General features: G+C 47.1%; 2 protein-coding genes across 3 annotated transcripts in view; one reads left to right on the forward strand and one right to left on the reverse strand.

Moving 5' to 3' along the window:
- Positions 1-678: 678 nt before the first annotated feature.
- Positions 679-18,384, forward strand: Tdrd6 (tudor domain containing 6). 2 transcript variants are annotated; one of them, XM_051152570.1, is made up of 6 exons: positions 679-2,420; positions 3,000-6,896; positions 10,275-10,402; positions 12,053-12,142; positions 16,663-16,726; positions 18,235-18,384. In XM_051152570.1, exons 1-6 carry the CDS (start codon positions 812-814, stop codon positions 18,294-18,296), a joined length of 5,850 nt encoding a protein of 1,949 aa, XP_051008527.1. In that variant the 5' UTR covers positions 679-811; the 3' UTR covers positions 18,297-18,384. The 2 variants fall into 2 exon arrangements, with proteins under 2 accessions (XP_051008527.1, XP_051008526.1); XM_051152569.1 differs by having other exon boundaries at positions 679-6,896.
- Positions 18,385-21,657: 3,273 nt separating this feature from the next.
- Positions 21,658-24,345, reverse strand: part of Pla2g7 (phospholipase A2 group VII) — a 37,886-nt gene continuing 35,198 nt past the window's right edge. The window contains exons 11-12 of the mRNA XM_051152932.1: positions 22,253-22,401; positions 21,658-21,802 (exon numbers count right to left, since the gene is read on the reverse strand). Coding sequence (XP_051008889.1) covers positions 21,666-21,802; positions 22,253-22,401 — 286 coding nt within the window. The 3' untranslated portion in view covers positions 21,658-21,665. The remainder of the gene's footprint in view (positions 21,803-22,252; positions 22,402-24,345) is intronic.

The raw sequence follows: 24,345 nt of genomic DNA on the forward strand, positions 1-24,345 counted from the left end.
GAGCTGGGTGTAGCTAAGCAACAAGGAAGGGAAGGAAGCCACACCAGAAAAAATGCTGGGAAGAAACCATTTGACCTCAGGTTTATCATTTATCATAAATGCCTAAGGAATCTGTTATTCAGACATGAAGCAGGGCCATAGATTAAGAGAGGCTAAAGCAACCGGCTCCAGGTCTCCAATGCACCAGGAGGGAAAAATTCATCCGGGCTCTGCAGGGCGCAAGCGCACTGCTGCTCCTCAGTAAGGCCTTGCCTAGAGCAATGAAAGTTCCAGCCTCAACGCCCGGGAAGGCACCGTTGGTGCCTCCATCTTTTTTCCTTCCCTGTTTTTCTTCGGGAACTCCAATGGCTAGCACCGTGCTTGGTGTGCAGCGCTCCATCCACTGCGGGAAAACCAAAAAGGAAGTGACCTCCTGGTCCTGCGCCCCTACTGGACCTCTGCCAGACATTCCCACTGAGCATGGCAGAGTCAAAAGCAGTCTGGGAAGAAGCAGGTCACACCCTGACGCTGCCTCCCACAGGCTTGCTGGCTGTCCCCAGGTGTCCCCTGTGCCCGGAGGCCACCCCCGAGGCCGAAGTGAGACTCCCCGCGCCAGAAAGGCAGGCAGCCACGCGCTCCCCGAGCCTGCGAGACGCCGTGGGCGGTTAGCCGGCCGTCGGCTGCTACCAGTCGCGAGTCCCCGAGGCCCTGCGCCGGGCGCCTGGCTGAAGGATCGCCTCTCCGGGCGTCCTTCCCCTTGCGTCGGTGCCCCGGTCCTGGCTCGGTGGGACCGTCTCCAGACGCGTGGGGCAGCTCTCGACCGGCCGCAGACATGAACTCGACTCCTGGGCTGCCTACTCCGGGCGCCTCGCTGGCTCTACGGGTGTCCTTCGTGGACGTGCATCCCGAGGTGATCCCGGTACAGCTGTGGGGACTGGTGGGTCAGCGGCGGGAAGAATACGTGCGGCTGAGTAGGGAGATCCAGGAGGCCGCCGCCACGCGCGGCCCATGGGCGCTGGGTGGGGCCTCGGCATCGCCGGGCGAACTGTGCCTGGTGCAGGTAGGGCTTATGTGGCACCGGTGCCGCGTGGTCAGCCGCCAGGCGCAGGACAGCCGCGTCTTCCTGCTGGATGAGGGCCGCACCATCACGGCGGGCCCGGGCTCACTGGCCCCGGGGCGCAGCGAGTTCTTCCACCTGCCCTCTGAGGTGCTGGGCTGTGTGCTAGCCGGCCTGGTTCCCTCGGGCGGCGGTGGTACCGGCGGTGGCGAACCTCAACAGTGGTCCCCCACCGCAGTAGACTTCCTTAGCAACCTGCAAGGCAAGGAGGTGCACGGAAGGGTCCTGGACGTGCTGCTTCTCCATCGCCTGGTGCTGCTGGAGGTGCCCGTTGTGTCTAAGCAGATGGAGGAGCTGGGCCTGGCCAGGCAGGTGCCCGACAGCCTTTTCTGTTCGCTGCTCAAACGCTACCTGAGTGCGGCGGGGCTGGGCTGCCCCGGAGCTCCAGTTCTCCCGCGAGCCGCACCCAAACAAGAGCATCCAGGGTTGGATTACTTCTATCCCCAACTCCAGCTGGGAGTGACAGAGCCCGTGGTGGTAACCCAAGTGTGCCATCCCCACCGCATTCACTGCCAACTCCGGAGCCTCTCGCAGGAGATTCACCGCCTTTCTGAGAGTATGGCCCAGGTATACCGGGTGTCCATAGGGACAGAGGATGAAGACTCAGGCAGTGCCACCTGGGAGGAGAGGGAGGAGAGCCCAGACAAGCCGGGGTCTCCATGTGCTTCCTGTGGCTTAGATGGACAGTGGTACCGGGCTCTCTTGCTTGAAACGTTCAGGCCTCAACGTTGTGCCCAGGTGCTTCACGTCGATTATGGAAGAAAAGAACTAGTGAGCTGCAGCAGCCTTCGCTACTTGCTGCCCGAGTATTTTCGAATGCCTGTGGTGACCTACCCATGTGCTTTGTATGGACTCTGGGACTGTGGGAGAGGCTGGTCTCCGTCACAAGTTGGTGATTTGAAAGCCCTGATCCTGGGCCAGGCGGTGAATGCCAAGATTGAATTTTACTGTTCCTTTGAGCACAAGTACTATGTCACCCTGTACGGGGAAGATGGAATTAACCTCAACAGTGCATTTGGACTACAATGCTGTTGCTTGGCTGACCGATTTCTTCAGAGCCAGGGGATAGAGGAGGAAGAGGAGGAGGAGGAGGAAGAGGAGGAGGAAGTGGAGGTTGCATTTCAGCCTCAGCCCCTCGCCGAGGAAATGAAGGAGGAAGGTGCTCTCCCATTCTTAAGGTCCATCCGGTTGAAGATGAACGCCTTCTACGATGCCCAGGTGGAGTTTGTGAAGAGCCCTTCAGAGTTCTGGATCCGCCTCAGAAAGCACAAGAACACCTTCAGCAAGCTGTTGAAAAGGATGTGCAGCTTCTATTCCTCTGCCAGTAAGCTGGACGGGGTTATTTTGAAACCGGAACCGGATGACCTCTGCTGTGTCAAATGGAAAGAAAATGGCTATTACCGAGCCATGGTGTCCCGGTTAGACAGCAAGAGTGTGGATGTGTTCTTAGTGGATCGGGGCAACTGCGAGAGCGTGGACTGGTGCGATGTGAGAATGTTGCTGCCTCAGTTTAGGCAGTTACCAATATTGGCTCTGAAGTGCACCCTGGCTGACATCTGGCCTTTGGGGAAAACTTGGAGCCAGGAGGCGATTTCATTTTTTAAGAAGACAGTGCTCCACAAGGAGTTAGTGGTCCACATTCTTGATAGGCAGGCTCACCAGTACGTCATCGAGATCCTTGACGAATCCAGGACAGGGGAAGAAAACATAAGTAAGGTCATCGCTCAAGCTGGGTATGCTAAGTACCAGGAGTTTGAGACAAAAGAAAACATCAGACCCAGTGTGCACTCCACGGGACACGTTTCAGGTCATTTTATCGCGGAGACTGGCAAATTATCTTCAGCCAAGGAGGGTGATGGAGACCACAAAGCCAAGAAAGACCAGAAAACTCTGCCTGTTTCAGAAGCTTCGGCCAACACGGCAAACCTTTCGAATGTTGCCGCCGGGCACATTGCACGGGACAAGGAGAAGGTAGCATCTGATTCTTCCATCCTCGCTCTGAATTACCTGCAGATGACGCCTGGCTGCTGTGGCAAAGGGGAGCTGGAGGTGGGCAGTACCTTTGAAGTCAAAGTGTCGCACGTGGAAAACCCTGGCTCCTTCTGGTGCCAGCCGATGAGGAACGCGCAAGGGTTCAGAACACTGATGTGTGACATTGAGGACTATTGCAAAAGCGAGCCAGCTCCCTACGAAGGGGACACCCGCGCTTGTCTGGCCAAGCGAACAGCAAACGGAAGATGGTCCAGAGCTCTGATTAGCGGGGCCCAGACGGTTGAGCACGTCAGGGTGGTGTTTGTGGACTATGGAGACAAGGATGTGGTATCTATGAAGGACATCCTCTCCGTCAGTGATGCCTTCCTCAAGGTTAGAGCTCAGGCGTTTAGATGCAGTCTTTATAATTTGATCCAACCCACAGGCGACAATCCCTTTGTCTGGGATGAGAAGGCAGTACAGGCCTTCAGTGGGTTTATAGACAACGCCTGGCAGAACAACTTAGAATTGAAATGCACAATCTTTGCTTTGGCGTCGAGGCACGATGAAGAGTGGTTCCATGTTGTGGACTTGCTCACGCCTTTCCAGAGCGCCTGCCATTTTTTGGTAGAAAAGAGACTTGCCAGGCCTGTGAAGCTGCAGAAGGCCCTGGAACCGTCTGTTGAGCTACATTCTTACTATTATTCCACCCACGACCTAAAAATCGGAAGTGAAGAATTGGTGTACATAACGCATGTCGACGACCCTTGGACATTTTATTGCCAACTAGCAAGAAATACAAATATTCTAGAAAAGTTGTCATACAACATTATACAGCTAAGCAAAGCCTTGCTGAATTTACAGACATCTACCTTGATCCCTGGCACCTTGTGCCTCGCCAAATACACTGATGGAAACTGGTATAGGGGAGTAATAGTAGAAAAAGAACCAAGTAAAGTCTTCTTTGTTGATTTTGGGAACACGCACACAGCAAGGGATCATCTTATCCCCATCCCTGGCGACGCCTATGATGTTTTACTTTTACCCATGCAAGCTATTAAGTGTTCGCTATCTGATATTCCTCCTCACATCCCAGCGGAAGTCACGGCGTGGTTTCAGGAGACGGTTTTGGATAAGTCGTTGAAGGCTTTAGTCGTAGCAAAAGACCCAGATGGGAGACTGATCATTGAGCTGTACGACCAGAGCGCCCAAATCAATGCCAGTATTAACGAGAAGCTAGGGCTCCTTGGCTACAAAAGCAGAACAAGAAAAAAGGACAAAGAGAATGAGATAATCCTCCACGCGAGCAAAGCTCTTGAAAATAAAAATGAGAGCGTCAAGTCGCTGCCTACAGAATACTTGAAGAAACCAGGGGAAAGCAAATCACACAGTGTAGAGATGACGGGTGAGTCATGCAAGCCCAAGATCAGCCCAGCGCGTAAGGAGCTCAGTTATTTGCAAGGTTCAACAAAGGCCAACCTGGCTACTCCGTATCAGGGCCCTGTGGGAAACAGAAATGATGCAGGGTTTCCGTTAACCAGAGAGAAGAAAGAAGATATGTTTGTCATTCCACCTGTGGGAGCCGCTAAACTAGCCTCCACTCCTCCAGAGAGGAGAAAAGGGGACTCCGGCAGCAAAGATCTGCCTCCGAAGTTCTGTGAATTCCCGCAGAAGACAATAGCACCCGGCTTTAAGACCTCTGTATATGTTTCCCATATTAATGACCTTTCAGATTTTTACATCCAGCTGATAGAAGATGAAGCTGAGATCAATTGTCTTTCAGAGAGATTAAATGATGTCAGAACAAGGCCCCAGTGTCACGCAGGTCCACCTTGGCAAAGCGGAGATGTGATATGTGCCATTTTCCCAGAAGATAACTTATGGTACCGAGCAGTGGTCACGGAACAACAACCCAACGACCTTCTCTCCGTTCAGTTTATAGATTATGGCAACATGTCTGTGGTCCACACTAACAAAACGGGTAGGCTTGGCCCCATTGATGCAGTGCTACCAGCACTGTGCTTCCATTGCTCCTTAAAGGGGATTTTGGTACCTGACATGGTGAGCTGTAAGGAAATGGTGGGCTACTTTTCCCAAAGGACGGACGAGGCTCAGATAAGATGTGAATTTGTTAAGTTCCTAGGCACCTGGGAAGTGATTCTCGCCGACGAACACGGAATCATAGCTGAAGATATGATTAGCAGGTTTCGGGTCAATGAAAAATCTCAAATGGGGGTTACCACCCAAATCATGAGAGGGGACTGTTCAAACTCTGCTAACAAACCCAACATTGACACTTCCGTGTTTCTTAACTGGTATAATCCCAAAACAAAGTCGATAAGAGCCTATGCCACCGTCATAGACGGGCCTGAGTACTTCTGGTGTCAGTTTGCCGATTCTGAGAAGCTGCAGTATGTAGAAGCCAAGGTTCAAACTGCCGCAAAGCAGCTCGCAGACAGGGGGAGCTGTGTCCCGTGTCCCCGCGTTGGAGACCCTTGTATAGTGAGGTACAGAGAAGACGGTCGCTACTACAGGGCCCTCATCACTAATATCTGTGATGGTCACCTTGCGTCTGTCAGGCTTGTGGACTTTGGGAACGTCGAAGACTGCGTGGACCACAAAGCACTTTGGAACATCCCTTCTGAACTCGCGGTGATCCCCATGCAAGCATTTCCGTGCTGTCTTTCCGGGTTCACGGTCTCCGGCGGTGTGTGCCCTCAAGAAGAAAACGACTATTTTTACGAGATAGCCACGGAAGATGTGTTGGAAATAACAATCCTGGAGCTCAAAAGGGATGTTTGCAACATCCCCTTAGCAGTCGTGGAGTTGGAAAGCAAAGGCGAAAGCATTACCGAGAAGATGAAGAAATACGCGAGGGCAGGCATTCCCAGGCGCGACCCGTACTGTGACAGACATGGACATGGCGCAGAGAGACAGGGAGGCCTTAGGCCCACTAGCCCTGACCTTGGCCTTAAGAAACCAAGTCACAAAATGGTACAGGATAACAAGTTATATGTGGAAACCCGGGCAGGTGAGCTCTCGGAGAGAATTGAAAAAGATTTGAACGTTGAAGCCAAGCCAAGTAAATTCTATGAACGTAGCACCCGTAGTATTTTCGGAGCGTTCGAGAGCACGTGCAAAGGTAAAATGGATTCTGAAAGGCTAGATGATAAAATGGGTTGCCATTTTGTGGGCAGAGCCAAGTTTGACGATAACTATCTCATTGCAGGATTTAACCCACTAATGTCCCATGCCGGTGAGCCACAGGAATTACTGGAGCTAAATTCTCTGGAGGTACCACTCTCCCCCGATGACGAATGCAAAGAATTCTTAGAACTGGATTCCATCGAGTTACAGCACTCTCCTGTCGGAGAGGAAGAGAAAGAGGAGCTAGGCCTGGGGTCTCCAGTGGCACCCCCGTCGTCCCCCGGCTGCGAGGCAGGAGCCACCCTGGAACCATTTACGGTGCAGCTTCCCCTGGAATGTGAGACGGCGGCGGAGCAGCTAGACTTGGACCTCCCCACGCCCCAGCTGTCCTTGGATGACAGCCTAAGTCCTTTATCCGCAGCTGTCAGTGGGAGCATCCAGGAAACCAGGTGTGCCGAGGATGAGAGGAAGTTCAGTTGTGGGGCCTCTTCGGATGACGGCCACAGCGTGTCACCACCCCTCCACCACGGCAAGAGTGGCGATTCCCCCACACACGATGAAATGAACCTGTTTGAAGAGGAGTTTCCACAATTTGAAAACAGAGACAATACTGCCTTATTGGCACCTTTGTTCTCGCAGGAAGATGGCAGAGACGGAAGGAAGTGCGGGGGTGCTGTCCCAGGTGTGTTGGTCGCTTTCACCTTGAACCCTTTCGTGGTTGGTTGTGTTCCGGAGAAGGAATAGCTATTGCCGGAGTAACTTACACTTTTTTTTTTTTTTTTTTTAGAGAAACACAAAGAAGATACTCAGATTAGAATTTTACGGAGGGCATTTGATTTCTGCTTGTTTTGATTTGAGAGAGAGAGAGAGAGAGAGAGAGAGAGAGAGAGAGAGAGAGAGAGAGAGAGAGAGAGAGAGAGAGAGTCCCTGTCTATACCCCAGACTTATCTTGAGTCGATGCCCCTCTGGCTCAGCCTCCTGAGTGCTAGGATGACAGGCCTATGCCATCATGCCCCACTTGAAAGGGCATTTTGAAACATGGAAAACATAGTTGTAAAATCAGTGCGAAATGACAAATGCTGAATGAAATGTGAGAATATTAATTTGGTGTTTTAAAATAAGATGGCTCAGCAGTCAAGATACTTATGGGCTTTGCAGAGAACCCTGGTTTGTTTCCCAGCACCCATGTGGTGGCTCACATCAACCACACATGTCTCCAGTTCCAGGGGATCTGGCCTCCTTTCCCAACTTACACTTGCTCCTGCATGTGCGTGCGTACACACACACACACACACACACACACACACACACACACACACACACACCACACACACACACATACACTATAGTTTAAAAAAATAAACAAAATGACAAAAAAAAAAAAACCCTGTGTCTTAAAAAGGACAATCACATGTAAACTGTAAAGAATTGTATGTTAAAATCAAGACAGTCAGTGTCTTGCTAAATTTTAAAAACATGGCCCTCCCTTAGTCAACCTTGCCAGTAAATAAATTTACAGTGGGGAACATTTGCCTGTTTTTCCCCTCTGGGCTTAACCATATTATGTGTTGATTTTATCATTCATTTAGAAACTTTTAAACAGAATTTAGATTTAGGGAGCTTCTATTAATAAAAGAGTCAACAGCTGGGAGAAACCTCAGGGGGCAGTCAATAAATATTAACTTTCTTGCTTGCTATTTTCTCTGCTTCTTAAAAAAGATTTTTTTTTTTTTTTTTTTTGGTTTTTCGAGACCATGTCTCTCTGTATATCCTTGGCTGTCCCGGACTCGCTTTGTAGACCAGGCTGGCCTCGAACTCACACAATACACCTGCCTCTGCCTCCCGAGTGCTGGGATTAAAGGCGTGCGCCACCACGCCCAGCTCTTAAAAAAAGATTTTAAGAAACCAACAAAACCCTCATTATTATTATTATTATTATTATTATTATTATTATTATTATTATTATTATTTTAAATTGTGTGCACCCACACGTGTGTGCGCCCGTGCATGAGTGTTGTTGCCCTTGGAGGGTCGGGGAGTCAGACTCCCCTGGAGTTGGAGTTCCAGGCAGCTGTGAGCCCCAGATGTTGCTTCTGGGAACCACACTTGAGTCTTCTGGAAAAGCAATGCACTGCGGGGCCATCCCTCTAGCCCCAAGAAAATAACAATTAAAAAAAGTTATATAAAATGGTCACCTCTCTTCACTCTTCATGATCAAATATGTGCTTTTCAAATGTCTATATTTTTTAATTTGAACCATGATATAAAAATGGAGACAGAAATAATATAAGGAGAATGAAAACTCTCAGATTTGAGCCAGCAGGAAATAGTCAGTGTTCACGTCATGGTGCACTTCGCTCTGGTCTTATTTTAGTTTCTGTGTGTATTGGTTGCTAACAATGTAAAAAATAAGTGCAGATTATACTGTCATACAGAATTGAAACCTGCGCTCTTAAAGCACAGGGCTTTGATGGGCTTTGATGAGTAGAGAGATGGGGTTCAGTGGGATGGATAGATGGCTCATTAGCTAGTGCTGCACAGTGCTCTTCTTACAGAAGACCCAAATTGGATTCCCAACACCCACATCAAGCATCTCACAACCTCTTGTAACTCCAGGTCCATGAGATCCAGTGCCCTCTTCTGGTTTCTGTGGGTACTGCACTCACATGCAGGTGTGCACACACAGATAAAGATGAAAATCAGACCTTTGAAAATGTATTGGGAATGGGTGGTAATCTTTGTCAGCTATATTTCACATTGATGGATAACATGTAAAATACACAAAGATCTTTAAATATAAACATGAAAAATGCTCACAAAATTTCCCAGTCAACAACTTGGCCAATTAACTGAATAGTCAATTCTCAAAAGAAGAGACACAAAATATTTTTTTTACCATATTTAACACCTTTGGCCTTCAGGGGGATACAAACTGAAGGTCCTTTGAGATTCTTCAATAAGATACAGCTGTCCCTGTCATAAGATACAGCTGTCCCTGTCATAAGATACAGCTGTCCCTGGGTGTATATACCCAGGGGACTCCTAAGGTCTCCCACACAGACTTGCTGTCTAGGTTAGAATGTTATGATAAAACACCATGACCAAAAGCAATTTGGGGGAGACAATGTTTATTTCCTTTTATAGCTCGCAGTCCATCATCCAGGGAAGTCAGGGCAGGAACCTCCTCCAGGCAGAAGCTGATACAGAAGGTACAGAGGAGTGCTGCTTACGGCCTTGATCCCCATGGCATGTTGAGCCTACTTTCTTAAAGAACCCAGGACCACCAGCCCAGGGACAGTGTCACACATAGTGCGCTGGGCCCTCCCACATCATTAGTCAAGAAAGCACAACACAGGCTTGCCCACAGGCAGATCTTATGGAGGCATTTTTTTTCTCACCTGAGCATCCCTCTTACCAGATTACAAGTAGACATAAAAACCAGCCAGCACACTTGCTTATCCATGTTCATTGCTGAATTATTTGGAAATGGCTAAGAATGAGCCAACCTGGACTACAGAAATGTGGGAATCAACTACAGAAATCTGGGATATCTGCTCAGTGGGGTTTTATTTAGTCACAAGGAAAAATGAACTCACACATTTTCAGGAAACTGGATGGATCTGCCTTGCACTCTTCTTCACGTCCATACCCAATACTTTAATGTCCATCTTTGTGTGTATGGTGGGGGTGTGGCTGTTAGTTTCATGTTCACTATACTAGAACACATTCAGTGACAGTGGCATTGCCAGCTTTTAGTAATCAGTGTTAGAGGTCAAATTTAATGACGGTTCTGTTGTTTGGAGGGAAGTGGCAGGATTATATAGGGTTGGGCCATAGATAGATAGATAGATAGATAGATAGATAGATAGATAGATAGATGTAAATGTATTTTATGTATAATAGAATTGAAGAAAGAGATACCTAGAAAATAAACCAGTATATGACTTGAATGTTACTAATTAAAGGAAGATAACAAACATAGGCTAGGAGAGTGCTTCTCCTGTGTGTCTCATGCTAAGGTGTTCGCTGTACACACTGAATCTTGCTGTATTCCATTTAGCTGTTCAACTACACAGCACCTACACTCTGAAAGGCTTCTCTGTTGGATCGAAATGTGTCGTGTGGTCAAGCCAAAGGAACACGTGGTCTAAGTGTGAGATTCTGGAGCTAGCCGAAGATGGAACAAGGGTAAGGGGGAAGCGAAAGGACTTTATCTCAAGGGGTCCTTGCTACAAGAGCCTCACTAGTGTCCCCAGATGATCAGCGAGCCCAGGCAGCTGTTTACCTACCTCTGTTTGTTCACCCCTGCTCATTTCTCCCGCCACCTTGACGAAGTTCGTGAGACTCACACCTACCTCACTTTTTAATGTAAGCACTGGCAGGGACTTACAGTTTATCATGGTGTTATTTTGTTTTGTTTCCTGTACTCTGGCAAATCAGATATACTGTATTTGCTGGCCTATTCTTTATAAATTCCACATGCCCTGGTGTTGGCCCGATCCACCAGTTCTGAATTTCTTGAGATGGGGATTCAAGAATATACCTCTTTCTCACCATTAAGACTGGATAGCCTAGGCTGGAAGGACGGCTCAGCGCTTAAGATCGCCTGTTCTCTTGTAGAGAAACCCAGTTGGGTTCCCAGCTTGCCCATCGGGCAGCTTACAACCACATCTGACTCCAGTTCCAGCCCAGCAGGCACCCTTTCCTGGCCTTCATTGGATCCTGCAGACACATGGTGCACATACAGACAAGCTGGCACACACATACAAAATCAACCAAGTGGGACAACCGCTGCGCAGAGTATAAGTGGATTTCATTAGCATTGTGCAGGCAGCACTCTGAGTGCTCTTCAGCCTTAAGCATCCTTCTTAATATTCTGTACTGTATCTTAGACACCACACTGCTTAGCTTTGCAGGTCTATGCATGCTTTTGCTTTGGAATATGTAATAAAGCAGCCCTGTTTCACCTGTGTTTCCTCCCACCCACCACATGATTTTTGTTTTGTTTTGTTTTCTTGGGTTTTGTTTGTTTTCTTTTCTGTTTTTTTTTTCTTTTTTTCTTTTCTGTTCTTGGTGTTTTTGAGATGGGATTTCTCTGTGTAGCCCTTGAACTCAGGCATCTGCCTGCCTCTGCCTCCCAAACGCTGAGATCAAAGGCATTCCCCTGGCTTACCACATAATTAAGTCTGAATTAGCTTTAAAGATTTCATTTAAGCCATTTCCTCTTTGGAGAAACACAGTCTGGTATTACTGTGTAGATTTCCCCATAGCTTCAAACTCTATCTTCCAGAAAGATCTGGGGCGTATGGAAGCAGACCTGGGGCAGAAGTGTACGTGCTGAGCTCTGTTCTCTTGTCTGATTGTAGGTCCTTTCCTCCATGAAATTTGGAGCACTTGAGGTCTGATTTTTAATTATTGCCGATCTCTTAGCATAAATACTCAACATGTATGTGCTAGTGAGTTTAAAATTCAGGGTGAAATTTAATATAACCCTTTCTTCATTTGTAGCCTGCCCAACTGTCTTGAGAAATAAAGAAATATGTATCTCAGGCTAGACTCAAACTCTGTATGAGCCAAGTTTCCTTGAACATTTGTACCTCCTGTTTCCACCTCCCAAGTGCTGGGGTGACCTGCATGCATCTCCACACTTGGGGGTTGAGCCTAGGGCTGTGCGTGCTCGACAGGTACTCCACCAACCCAGCTGTATCCCCAGCTCCTCGTGCAGCCATTTTCACTGTCTTACTGTAAAGATCCCTGTGACACATTGGGCACCTTCAGTTTGTAAAGCTTGTCTTTGTTTTGCTTTCTTTTTTCTAAGCATTCTCTTTGCTCCTGTAGGTTTTGAACCTCTCAAGTGGTGTGGAGGAGATAGTAAGCCCTGAGAACGTCTGGAATGGAATTCCCAAAGGAGATAAGAATGCCTCTGAGGTACGACTCTGTAAGCATTAACTGATGAAAGCACTATTCTTTATTTTGTTGTTGTTGTTGTTGTTATTATTTTTTTGTTTTTTGAGACAGAGTTTCTCTGTGTAGCCTTGACCATCCTAGACTCACTTTGTAGACCAGGCTGGCCTCGAACTCACAGCGATCCGCCTGCCTCTGCCTCCCCAGTGCTGGGATGCTGGGATTAAAGGTGTGCGCCACCATGCCCAGCTTCACTGTTCTTTATTTTTCAAGATGGTTGGGCAGGCATTTTTCAAAGCCCCTGTGTTAGGAAGGATGGGCTGGGGGTGACCTACATCATCCCAGTTGATACCATCAATAACAAAATCAATGCTTCTGGGATTGGAGACCAAGTATCACTATGGGCAAACTAGTCAGTCATGGTTTGCTTATTCATTTTCCACTGGAGGTTGGAGAATGATAATGAGTCATATGGTACATTTTTTGATGCAAAAAAAAAAAAAAATCCAAGAAATAGGAGAAAATTTAAAACAAAATGGCTGAGTAGCTCTGAGCTTAAGCTCACTTGCTGTTCTTGTATACCCACCCACTTTGGGCAGCTCATGACTGCCTACAACTCCACCTTCAGAGGATCTAATGCTCTTTTGTGGCCTCCAAGGATATCTTCCCTCCTTCTCTCCCTCCCTCCTTTCCTCCCTCCCTTCATTCCTCTCTCCATTCCCCACCCCCCACCCCCATGCACACCACATATATACATTTTTTTTTTATTTTAAAAGGAAGAAGTAACCCCTACTTGCAGTCAAACTTCAAAAGACAAGCCGGTTAATACTTTAGTTTCCTTTCGCACTTTTGCCATTTAGACTGACTTTATTTCTTTCACACATTGCAAGCAGAGACAATAGTGCAGCACATAGTCTTGCAGTCTGCTGAGGACTATAATGGTGAAAATTTTCCACTGCCACCAGGATGTGTCCCTGGGTATTGAAGTTTGTTGCGTTTGCATGGTCGAGTTTGGACATCTTGCTTTTGACAGTTCCGAGGCCTGGCCTTCATGGTTGTCTTTTCGCTGGGGAGATGGTTCAAGATTCCCTGACTTTGTAGGCTGAGTCATTGGATGATGCTGCCCTGCCCGTGTGGAATCGTCTAAGACCTGGGTCCTGTGAGTCAGCTGAGGTCCTCATCCTAGTGGGTTATTGAGTAAAGTTCTTCTTGTGAACTCCACCTGTCTGTGTCTTGTGGTTTGTACATCAGCTCAGTCCTCAGAGCCTTTGCCTCGATGCCTGGGCCTGCTCAGTACGTGAGGTACTGGAGCCGATTTGGACCCCACGGAATGGTAGTCAGGTGTGAGAGACTGCTGGGCTGCCACCGCCAAGCAGAACTCGGGGCCTTCCTGGCATATAGTGTTAGGGTTAGTGCTGTGCTTCTTTGCCCCTGAGACTTCCTCTATGCTGTATCACTTTTGGTGTTTGGAGGGCACACATGCGTGTGTATCGTACACACATGTAGAAGACAGAGGTCAACCTCAAGTGCTCCTCAGGAGCCATCCACCATGGTGGGTTTTGTTTTGTTGGGAGTTTGTTATTGTTTTGAGACACGGCTCTCTCACTGGGACTGGGGCCCTTCGCTTTGGCTATGCTGAATGGACAGCAGGCTGCCGGTTGCTGCCTATCTCTGACCCTGTCCATAAAACATGCTCCCCGTACCCAGCTTTTCTCATACGGATGTTGCTGATGGCACTCAGGTCCACATGCTTGTGTAGCAAACACGTTGCCCACATTGTCTCCTCGGCCCCCACAAGCTTTGTCTTCTGATCCCCTAGCTAGAGTTATATGTTTCCCTCTTTGCCTTCTGCTTGTGGTCTTTCGGTGGTTTGTGACTTAGCGTGCTATTGGAGTGACGTGAGTGAGGGGAAAGGAATAAATCTAGCCTTGTTCGGCTAACTGAAGGGCATAGACAGGCTCCTCCCACAGTCTAGGTGCCTACACATCCTTGTCTCTCAGCATGAAGCCGGAAGAAAATAGCACAGTGGACTTTTTCTGCCCATTTCCCGTCTTCCAGTATTCAGGGTCACTTCATTCCAGCCTCCGGCGAGAGAATGAGCCTTTCTCTGATTTTGCTGTCTAACTCCACGAGCAGCTTCCATTTGGCCTGCCCTCCTCAGTGCCAAAGCAGTGTGTGTGTGTGTGTGTGTGTGTGTGTCAGTGTCATTTTCATCATCAGTGTCAACCTGTTTGCATTTGCTTTTTTTCATTCTGTCTTGCCCTGGCAGTTGCGATGAGTAGAAGAGAGAAATTAGGGAGCTCACTCCATACTGGCCACAACCAAGGCCATAGCAATGTCTGACCTTCTGATGCCACAGTGAGGGCTTGGTAATGGCGCACTGTCAGAGTGTGATGTCGCTCATGTGCCGCACGCGTGATCATCAGGATCTTTGTTTGCACTTCACAGCATGAACAGCCTCCTTTCTCAGGGCTTCAGTTTCCAAACTTGTGAAGTGTCAGGGTTCAATCAGATGACCCCAAAGCATAATAATTTCAAACAATTCCAGGGACTCACATTGATTCAGAAACCAAGGAACAGCGTGCCAGTACATAGGCAGTGCTCCAGTCCCAAGCACCCCTCCCGAAAAGAATAAAGCTAAGCCATTATTTAATAGTCCAGCTTGCATATAATTACTTGATTCCATCTTTACTTAGTCATAAACATTACAGAACATAGAAAAACCAGAATTTCCACAAAGCGATTCAGTTTGTGGCACAGAATACTTGGGGACCCAAGCATATAATATAGACTACAGGTCTATTTAGCAACTCAGTGACAGACTGACAAATGCAACAGACAGACAGGCAACCTGAAGATGTAAAGACATCAAACTCCACCTTGTGCAAGCAGAAAAGTGAGGCGGTTACGCACATTGAAAGGTGTTTTAAAGTGTGCTTCCTCCTTTAAAATGGCAGTGATTATCAACCCACACAGTCGCGCTGCACTGTTGAAGCTGTTTCTGTGCATCTCTGCCCACCATAACAGCTGTTGGGTTGGCGCTGCAGTCTACCTTGGACCTGAGTGGTTGTAGTTTTCCTAGTAACACCCCAGGCTCTGCCCCTACCTGTAGCCATCCATCCGGAAGTGCCCTGGGGGAGCAGGCGTGTGTAATGAATCTGGAGAAACCTTCCTGAAACTAGGTGAAGAGAGGCTCTTCAGGAATACCCAGATGGTACAATCACTGGTGTCGTTAACTCAGCCAATTAGCAGACATTGAGTAGCCGCTTAGGAGGAAAATGTTAACATTGTTGGATGTGGTTACTAATGGGACTTATATGGTCCTGTAATGTGGGGGAGCTCAGATAACGATACCCATGTACAAACGAGTGTTATGTCACTATATATGCATGACTTTGTGATCTATGAACTCATTTGTGTCCAGGTGCCTGATTTTTAGGAGTTTGGCCTGAATAATTTAACTTTGCCACAAAGAATCCTTACTAATAAGTTTCACTTGCACAGAGTGCTGTTAGTTAATGAAGGGACGGTGGTCATTAATAACTCACTGGAGTCTCGCCAGGGATAATAGCTTTGAGTAATGGGTATTTGAGGAGCGATGGCTCCCTTTCCTTTTATTTTTCTCATAGCTTGGCTTGTAATTTTTTTTTTCAGTTGACTGAGTTTCACACAGTGTGTTTTGATTCTGTTCACCCCCTCTCTCAGTTCTTCCCAGATGCACCCGCCTTTCCTACCCATCCAACCTTGCATCCTCTTGACTTCACACCCTTCAGGACTAATTTGTGCTGCGCAACTGTTCTTGGATGTGTGGTTTCCCACTGGGGAGTAGTGGATCTGGCTGGGGCTAGGATCTAGAGCAAACCTGTCTCTCCTGCTCCCACTTGTCACCATCTCTGTGGCAAGGGGTGGATTTAGGGCTCAACACCCATCTCCTTGCCAGGGTTTGCCCTAACTCAGGCTTGAAGAGGTCTTGTGCATGCTGTCATAGCATGCTGCAGGTGCAGCCACCCTGCTGTGTCCAGATGGTTTCCTTGTAGTCATCCCCTGCCTTTGGCTCTTATCCTCCTTCTGCCCCCTGTTATGCAATGATCTTTTGGGAAGAGGAGGTGCAGTCTATGTGTACCCTCTTTAGAGCCAAGTGTACTGCATGGTCCCGGACTGGCCTTGAGCTCCCTATAGAGTGGAGGATGACCTTGAATTTCTAATCCTTCCTTCTCTTTTTCCCAAGTGCCGGGATGATAGGCTCACACCCACTTGCGCAACTGCCCTCTTCTTCCTTCATGAAAGCTGCCCGGGTTGGGAGAGCATACATTGAGGCGAACAGCCCTTCTTTGCCTGTGTGGGACGCTCCAGCAGGTGTAGCGAGGAGGGAGAACGTGATGAGCCCAAGATTTGCTTCGGATCCCAATCCCTGGCTCTGAAACCAAACCATGAGAACTGGCCAGGAATGCATTTTTACCGCTTGTCCCCGTCTGTAGTGACATTGAAGTACTCTGTGTTTACAACTTTAACAATGACAATAACGCAAAGGTTCCATCTATTAGGCTGTGCCCCAAACAGTGGGAAAGGACCTCTCCCTCGTGTCATCGGATGACGCCACCACCGAAGGTAACCTGTATGCTTAAAACCACAATAGTTTTGTCACCCAGAACTTCCAAGTCTTAAAGACACCACTGCCTTTAATCTCTCAAATGGAATGGTCAGCCAACTTCTGTGGATATTAGCAGAATGGGGGTGGGGGTGGGAGGGCGGGGTAGGGGGTAAAAAATGCTTAAATGTGGTAAAATGGGATAAATAAGAGGAAGATTTGCTAAACTGACAGAGGGAATTTGTTGGAGAATAGAATAAATTTTAGACAAACATATTTTAAAAGGCACGTGACGGTTTTCTCAGTGCAAGCAAGATGGCATCAGTAGGTAGGTCAAGGCACTTGCTGCCGTGCCTGAAGACTTGAGTTCAAACCTAGGGACCCACGTGGTGAAAGGAGAGAAGTGACATTTGCAAACTGTCCCCTCACCGCCACACACATGCATGCACCCACCCATTCTCCTTCCTCATACAAAATAATAAATATAACTTTAAAATTAGGCTATTCCTCAGAATCAATTTGTATATTCAATTTATCCATCTGTCAATCTCTTGAACTTCTTTCTGGACACTTAGTTTATCTTCATGACAACATTCAGTGTGTTGGGTAGTCCCAGAACTTCACAGTTCTTTTTTATAAACAGCGCCTTGGTGGGTGGCTGTAATGCTGAGGGGTATAGAGACCTTCTGCCAAGCCTTGCTGACCTGAGCTCCATCCCTGGATCTCACATGATGTGTTCCAATCGGTTTTCGATTGTTGTGATAAGCACCATGACCAAAAGCAACTTGGGAAGAGAGTGTTTGCTTGGGACATTCCAGTCACAATCCGCCATTGAGGAAATGCAGGGGCAGAACTGGGCAGGAGCAGAGGACCCACGGAGGGACACTGCTTACTAGCTTGCTCTGCATTACCTAGACCTGGCACTACCCACAGTAGGCTGGGTTCCCCCAATGGATTATTAACCAAGAAAAGGCCACAGAGGCTTGCCCAAAGAGCCATCTAATACAGGCATTTTCTCAATTGAGTTCTTTCTCCCTGGATGACCCTAACTTGTGTCATATTGGAAAAAAAAACAAAACAAAACAAACAAAAACAAACAAACAAACAAAAAACACACCAAAAATACCAAAATACCAGTACATGGTATAAGGAGGAATTGACTCTTGCCAAGTTGTTTCTACTCCCACACATCTCCACACACACACACACACACACACACACACACACACACACACACACACAACCTCTGTCTCTCTGTCTCTTTCTGTCTCTCTCTCTCTCTCTCTGTTTCTCTCTCTCTGTCTCTCTCTCTCTCTCTCTCTCTCTCTCTCTCTCTCTCACCCTCATTCTAGGAAAAGATGAAATCAGCCAATTTCAAAGTGTCTTAAATATAAGCTTCAGTACTCGGTACCAATAAGACCTCCAGTATTCACAAGAAAGCAACTGATTCTTTAGGAACGGCTCAGAGCCCTTCTTGGGGCTTTTGTCCTCTTTCCTGCCCTGCTGTTACTCTACTTTCTCTCCTCAGGCTTTTTTTCGGTTTCAGAGGAGCAAGGTGGAGGTGACACAGACTCGACTCTGGAGGTGTAGACATGGCCAATCAGAAGCTGCCTTTAACAAGCCACATGCTACCCAGACCAAGCATCCTCAAGGAAACATAGAGCATGTGACCCCTGGAAGTTGTCCTTGGGTGGGGAAACTGGTCTGTGATGGAAGCAGGGGTCTCAGGTTGACAGAGCGGCCTGTTCATTGCTATTTGGAGGCATCTGAGCTTGTTCCTCAGCCCCGTAGTCTGTGGGTGTTTCTGCTCAGCCAGGATAATTTATTTTGCTAAACAATTTGCTAGCATATTACTATAGTCATAAAAATGGTATCTTTTCCATAGGTTGTTTGTATTAAAATAGAAAATTCTAGATTCGTGACTGGAGGGCTGCTGCTGAGTGGCCCGGCCTGGTTCGTAAGATCGTCAGAACCCGTGTTTTGCTCTGGGAGCTTTGCCTTGTCTGACCGCTTAAATAGGTAGCTACTGCTCTGTTTGCACTTGGGACCCAGCAGATGTAGCCCCAGAGTTAAATAAAGCTTGTCCCCGAAGCGGTGGTGGTCACGTGCATCCTTCTGTCTGTCCGCTGCAGCTAAGGAGTGCGGAAGCTTGGTGCCATGGAAACTTAACCCTGATCTGGCATGGTGGAGCATGCCTTTAATCCCAGCACTCAGGAGACAGAGACAGGAGGATCTCTGTGAATTTGAGGGCAGCTTGGTTTATACAGTAAGTTCCAGGCCCGCCATGCCAGTGCCTGCCCCTCCCCTCCCCCCCAAAAACTCACAACCTATGAGTCACCCAGCTGGTACTTTTAAAGTCACATTTCATTTGGTGTGCGTGCGTGTGTGTGTGTGTGTGTGTGTGTGTGTGTGTACTAGTAGATATGTGTCTGGATGCATGCGTGCTAAAACACACACGTGCTGAACAAGAACAGCTTTCCAAGAGCTGGCTCTCTGTACACTTCCTGGGTGCTGGAACTGGGGTCATCAGGATACAATATGAAAAGTGCTTGAGACGTGTAAAGCACTTTTCTCCTTTCCTGTGAGAAATGCCCAACGTGCTAGTTTATTTTTTGCATTGTAGCTCACTTGATGTTTTTCACCATTTTTCTCCTTTGGGCATCTGCATAAATCACAAACTGTAAAAAAAATTACTCTTAAAAAAACATCATTTCAGGCAAAACACTTAAATCATTTTTAAAACGAAAAGGTATGGCCAATGTGAAGAGGGTGAAGGTACATGTCTAAAAATATTATCAACCCCTGCAGTGCCATGGGAACAGTGAGAATTAAGCACCTTAAAAATTGGGTGTTGCTGGCAAGGTGACACCCAACACTCATGAGGCAAAGGCATGCCGATCCCAGCATTCACAGCCAACATGGTCTACACGGTAGCTTCCGGGCTAGCCAAGGTTACACAAGGGGACCTTGTCTTAAAACCATAAACAAAAACAAAATGTGGGTATTGTTTCACTGAGTGAAAAATGAGAGAAGGTGCCTTAAAGTAAACAAACAAACAAACAAACACAGGAAGAGGCTGGAGAGATGTCTCAGCAGGTAAGAGTGCATACTGTTCTCACAAAGGACCAGAGTTTAGTTCCCCACACCCACACAGGGCAGCTCATAACTACCTGTAACTCCAGTTCCAGGAAGTACAACGTCCTCTCCTGGCCTCCACCAACACCTTCATAAGTGGCAGGTTTATGCATGGTGTTTTGGGATAAATGCAATAAATAGTTTGATATAGAGAAATATTATAAATTAGCAAGAGGAAAAGAAGGTACACTATAGCCAGATTACAAAAGCCTTTAGTGTGAATGGCTACTGGGGTGGTGTCCAGCTTTTCGTTTGAGTGACTGTGCACCACAAAGCACTACATGGTGGCAAACCAGAAAATGGCTGCCTACCAGTGGAGCAAGAGAGGGATGGAGCCTCAGAGCTGACAATCCCTGCTTACACAGGCTAAGCCAAGCCATCCTCTGTCAAATCTCAAGAAGCAACAGGATGCAGGACGCAGGGTACCTATAACAGAATATGTACTCAGCTCGTGGACAGCCTAAAGTGATTATCAGGTGCATAGCTACATACATAACCTCTGACGTGCTGTGGAGATGGGTCAGTGGGTAAAGCGTTTGCTACGGGGTGGTGTGAATTTGAATCTTTAGAGCCCAGGGAAAGCCAGGGACAGTGGGACTTGTCTGTCTGGAGGAGCACTTGCTGGTGCTCCTCCATGGGGCAGGTGGCGAAGACAGGCCAATTCCCGGAAGTTTAGCTTGGTGTTTGCAGTAGCGAGCAAGCAAAAGAAACTGATCAAGCAAAGGTAGAAGGATGTGTCTAACCTCCACCTGTCTGTGACGACATGTGCACCCGCGTGTCCACACACATACGAATATGCACATGTACCTCCCCACGTGCAAACACGCAGTACACACAAAAATGTTATAAAATCCCCTTTAAGCTTTCTCATGGCTGCAACCTTACAATATTAGAGCATATAAATTTTTCTTGTTTGTTTACTTTTCAAGACAGGGTCTCTTGAATGTAGCCCTGGATGTCCTGGAACTCAGTCTCTGCCTCTGCCTCCCAAGTGCTGGGATTAAAGACGTGCACCATCACAGCCTGGCTATGTCATACAGACTTAAAACATCCAAAGTTGGCCGAGAATTTCGAACATTTCCTTTGTTGCTTCACAGTCTTTGAGTGAACCCCCAGTGTGTTTGAGCGGGAATGCCTCGGCTGCTTCTCACGGCACCTCCAGTTAGTAAACAGAGCACATCCGAGGTTAAAATAGTATAAATCTTAAGTACCAACTCTGACTCAATTGCTCTTGTCTCAGATAGCCTAATAAGCTCACCCACATCTCCGTTCATCATCAATCGAAATTGAACAGCACCACCAACTCTCCATCCAGACAACAGCTTCATGGTCGTATTGATGTTTTTTTTTTTTTTTAACCTGAGCCAAAGGCCACAGAGAAGCGCTGCCAGATTCCACACAGACTGTCATGTTGCTCAAACTCAGTTCTGCTGCTCAGAACAGAGAACCAAAGACAGGATAACCTGTTCTGCTTTTATTGTAAGTTTGAGTATCTTAGGTCATTTGCAGCAGGCTTCCACTGGCATTGTTCCTGTCAATAGGTTTCTGTAAGTGTAATACGAAAGTAGCTTTTCATTTGACCCTTAAAGGGCAAGCTTTGTAAAAATTATGATTTAAACTGGTAATAGTTTTGTATGCTCTATTTTATGTGTTTTACATTCACAGGGGAAAATCTAGGCATCCATCACTACTGTAAAGTGTACATTTGAAAATGGTTGGGTAAATACATTATGGTCTTTCCTCCTCCTCCTCCTGCTCCTCCTCCTCCTCCTTCTTCTTCTCTCTTTCTCTCTCAACTTTAAAAGTAGACTGTAACAAGCTCTTCTAATTCTGGTCGTGTGATCCGGGAGAGTGCTGCAGAGCCGGGGACTGAGTGACTACGTCATACGGTGACCCAGGGATCAGGTTCTCGTTATTTCCTTCCACCAGAGAGTCCCACTGATCAAAGTCCTTATGAAGTCCTATAAAGAGCAAATAAATAAACACGATCAAGAACATCAAACAGCCGGGTGCCGCTAGGTGGCAGTATAGACTCACAAATTAGAGACTCACAAATTCCTAGGGGCAAGGCATTCTGCCCAAGACAGTTGCCATGTTGCCTTAGCAAATGCCAAACCCCAGAGAGGCTTACAGATGAGCAAGCTGCTCTCAGTATCCCCAACACATAAATTCACCCCAGGATCCATAGAAGGACTGTTAGCTTCAACAAGTATGTATATACGATATACATATATACACATACACACACATAGGAAACAACACAAGGCAACATAATTCACTTTTTGGAATATTTTACTTTTCAAGTTAATTTGCTGCTTTGTCTACTAAAAACCAAATGGAAACAGGTACAATAAGATGAAGACTGAGTGAACAGAAAATGGTTTTGTCCTGAGAAGTGTGCCGTTTCTTACCTAAATGCTTTTGTAAGAAAGCCAATGAAGCTTTGTTGGTGAGGTCGATTGCTACCCTGGAGTCTATTTCTCCTTTTAAGGTCAGCTTGATTCCAATTAGCTTGCTAGTTACAAAAGTAAAGTCGGCAAAATTCTGGTGCACTGAACCCCTAAAAAAGAAAGATGTTTACGCTCATGTTGCATGGAAAAATATATTTTTTAAATGGTACAAAAAGATTCTGGCCCCACTGGATACTTCTCTGCAAAATAGGGAAACAAAATGCGCACTCCGGTCATTTTTATGTATCTGACGGTCACAGCCCCTTCTTTTAAGGATCCTAAAATCCAATTCCTCTTCTGGCTAGGGGGGAAAAAACCTCAAAAAGTATTTGTGCCCTAGTTTATGTCTTGCTATGGCAAATACCGCAAACAGAAGCAACTTGAGGAAACAAGGGTTGGTTTTGCTTCTAGATCACACACAGCCCTTCACTTAGAGAAAGCAAGGGCAGAACAAGGCAGGCAGCCTGAGGCAGACACCAGGAAGGGGCAGGGGCGCTGCTTCCTGGCTTACTCCCTGTGGCTTGCTCAGCCAGCGCTCTTAACCTGTGAGACATCTCTCCAGCACACAATGTTTTGCTTTTTCACAGAAACAGGAAAAGTACCAAAACTGTATGTTAATGGGGGGTGGGGAGAAGAAAAAGAAAAGAGTAATTTCCTTTTTCTCTTCCTCACTCCTTTACTGAACTGTGTCTAATCATGAATACTGTAATATCATGATGGTTGATCTGATGGCCGAGACGACACTGGGTGACCGTCAGCAGGCTTGCACATAGAATACACATGACTGGATGAAGGAATAGCTCCCATCAAAGCAGATGCTACAGTATTTCCTCATAGTATACAGAACGGCTCACACTTAAAAAATGAATTGTTCATTTCTAGAATTTTTTTCAGTAAATATTTCCTGACCACATCTGGCCATAGATAACTAAAACTATGAAAATAGAAGCTAGAAACTCAAACTGTGGATAAAAGGAAATTATTTTACCTGCATCCTTCCTGCCTTTCTTCCCCTCCTGAATTAACCAGGGTTTACAGAGTTAGAAAGATGAGTTCTATTTTTTGCTTGAAAGTCTTTTTAAAAATATTCTTATATTCGTGTGTGTGTGTGTGTGTGTGTGTGTGTGTACGTGTGTGTACATGTGTGTGAGTTTGCACTTGCTGGCAGAGACGAGAAAAGATCATTACATCCCCTGGAGCTGGAGATGCAGGCCTTTGTGAGTGCCCTGACATGGGAGCTGGGAGCTGGGAGCTGGAATCCAGGCCTCTGCAAGATCAGCAACTGCTCTTAGCTGCTGAGCATCTCTCTAGGCCCACCTTGCATCATCTTGTTGTGAGTTTAAACCATATCTGGATATAAGCACATGGCTATCATTCAGGGCACCCCTCACAGCTTGGTGGAACGTATAAACTTGTATACTGTCCCAACAGATAAACAGAATGGATGAGCTCAGCTTTTTTTTTTTTTAAAGACATTGAACTACCTAAGGCTGAACTGCTGTCCCTCAGTCCTACTCCCTCAAATATGTAGGTGTTCAGGTACACAGACAAAAACAGTCAATACCCAGCTATATATTAAACTGCTGGTAGAAGCACCGTATAATTACCAGCGTTAAAAGCATTTCCACTTAAGTCTGGGGCTGGAGAGATGGCTCCCTGGTTAAGATCACTTGCTGCTCTTGGAGATGGCCTAGGTTTGCTTGCTAACACCCACATAGCAGCTCGTGACCATCTGGAACTCCAGGGGGGATCTGACACTCTTTTCTAGCCTCTGCAGACACTGCATACACTTGGTACACAGAGAGACAAGGAGGCGAAACATTTGTATGCATCACATCAAAAAAGAAAGGAGGGTGTGGGTGGGTGGGTGAGGCTGAAGACACCCCAGTATGCGGTTTGGGGGGAAAGAGAAGACAAGCGGTTTGTGCACCATGAAAAGAGATGGAGCTGGAGCCTGGAGGTGGTGAGGAACAGCTGGATGCAAGTACCGTGATGTGAGTAGCCCGTGCCACTTGAGGCCATGGTAGGTAACGCCCTGGCCCATATTGCCACCC

This window comes from Acomys russatus, chromosome 11 (assembly GCF_903995435.1).
Source record: "Acomys russatus chromosome 11, mAcoRus1.1, whole genome shotgun sequence".
In the NCBI taxonomy this organism is placed as follows: domain Eukaryota; kingdom Metazoa; phylum Chordata; class Mammalia; order Rodentia; family Muridae; genus Acomys; species Acomys russatus.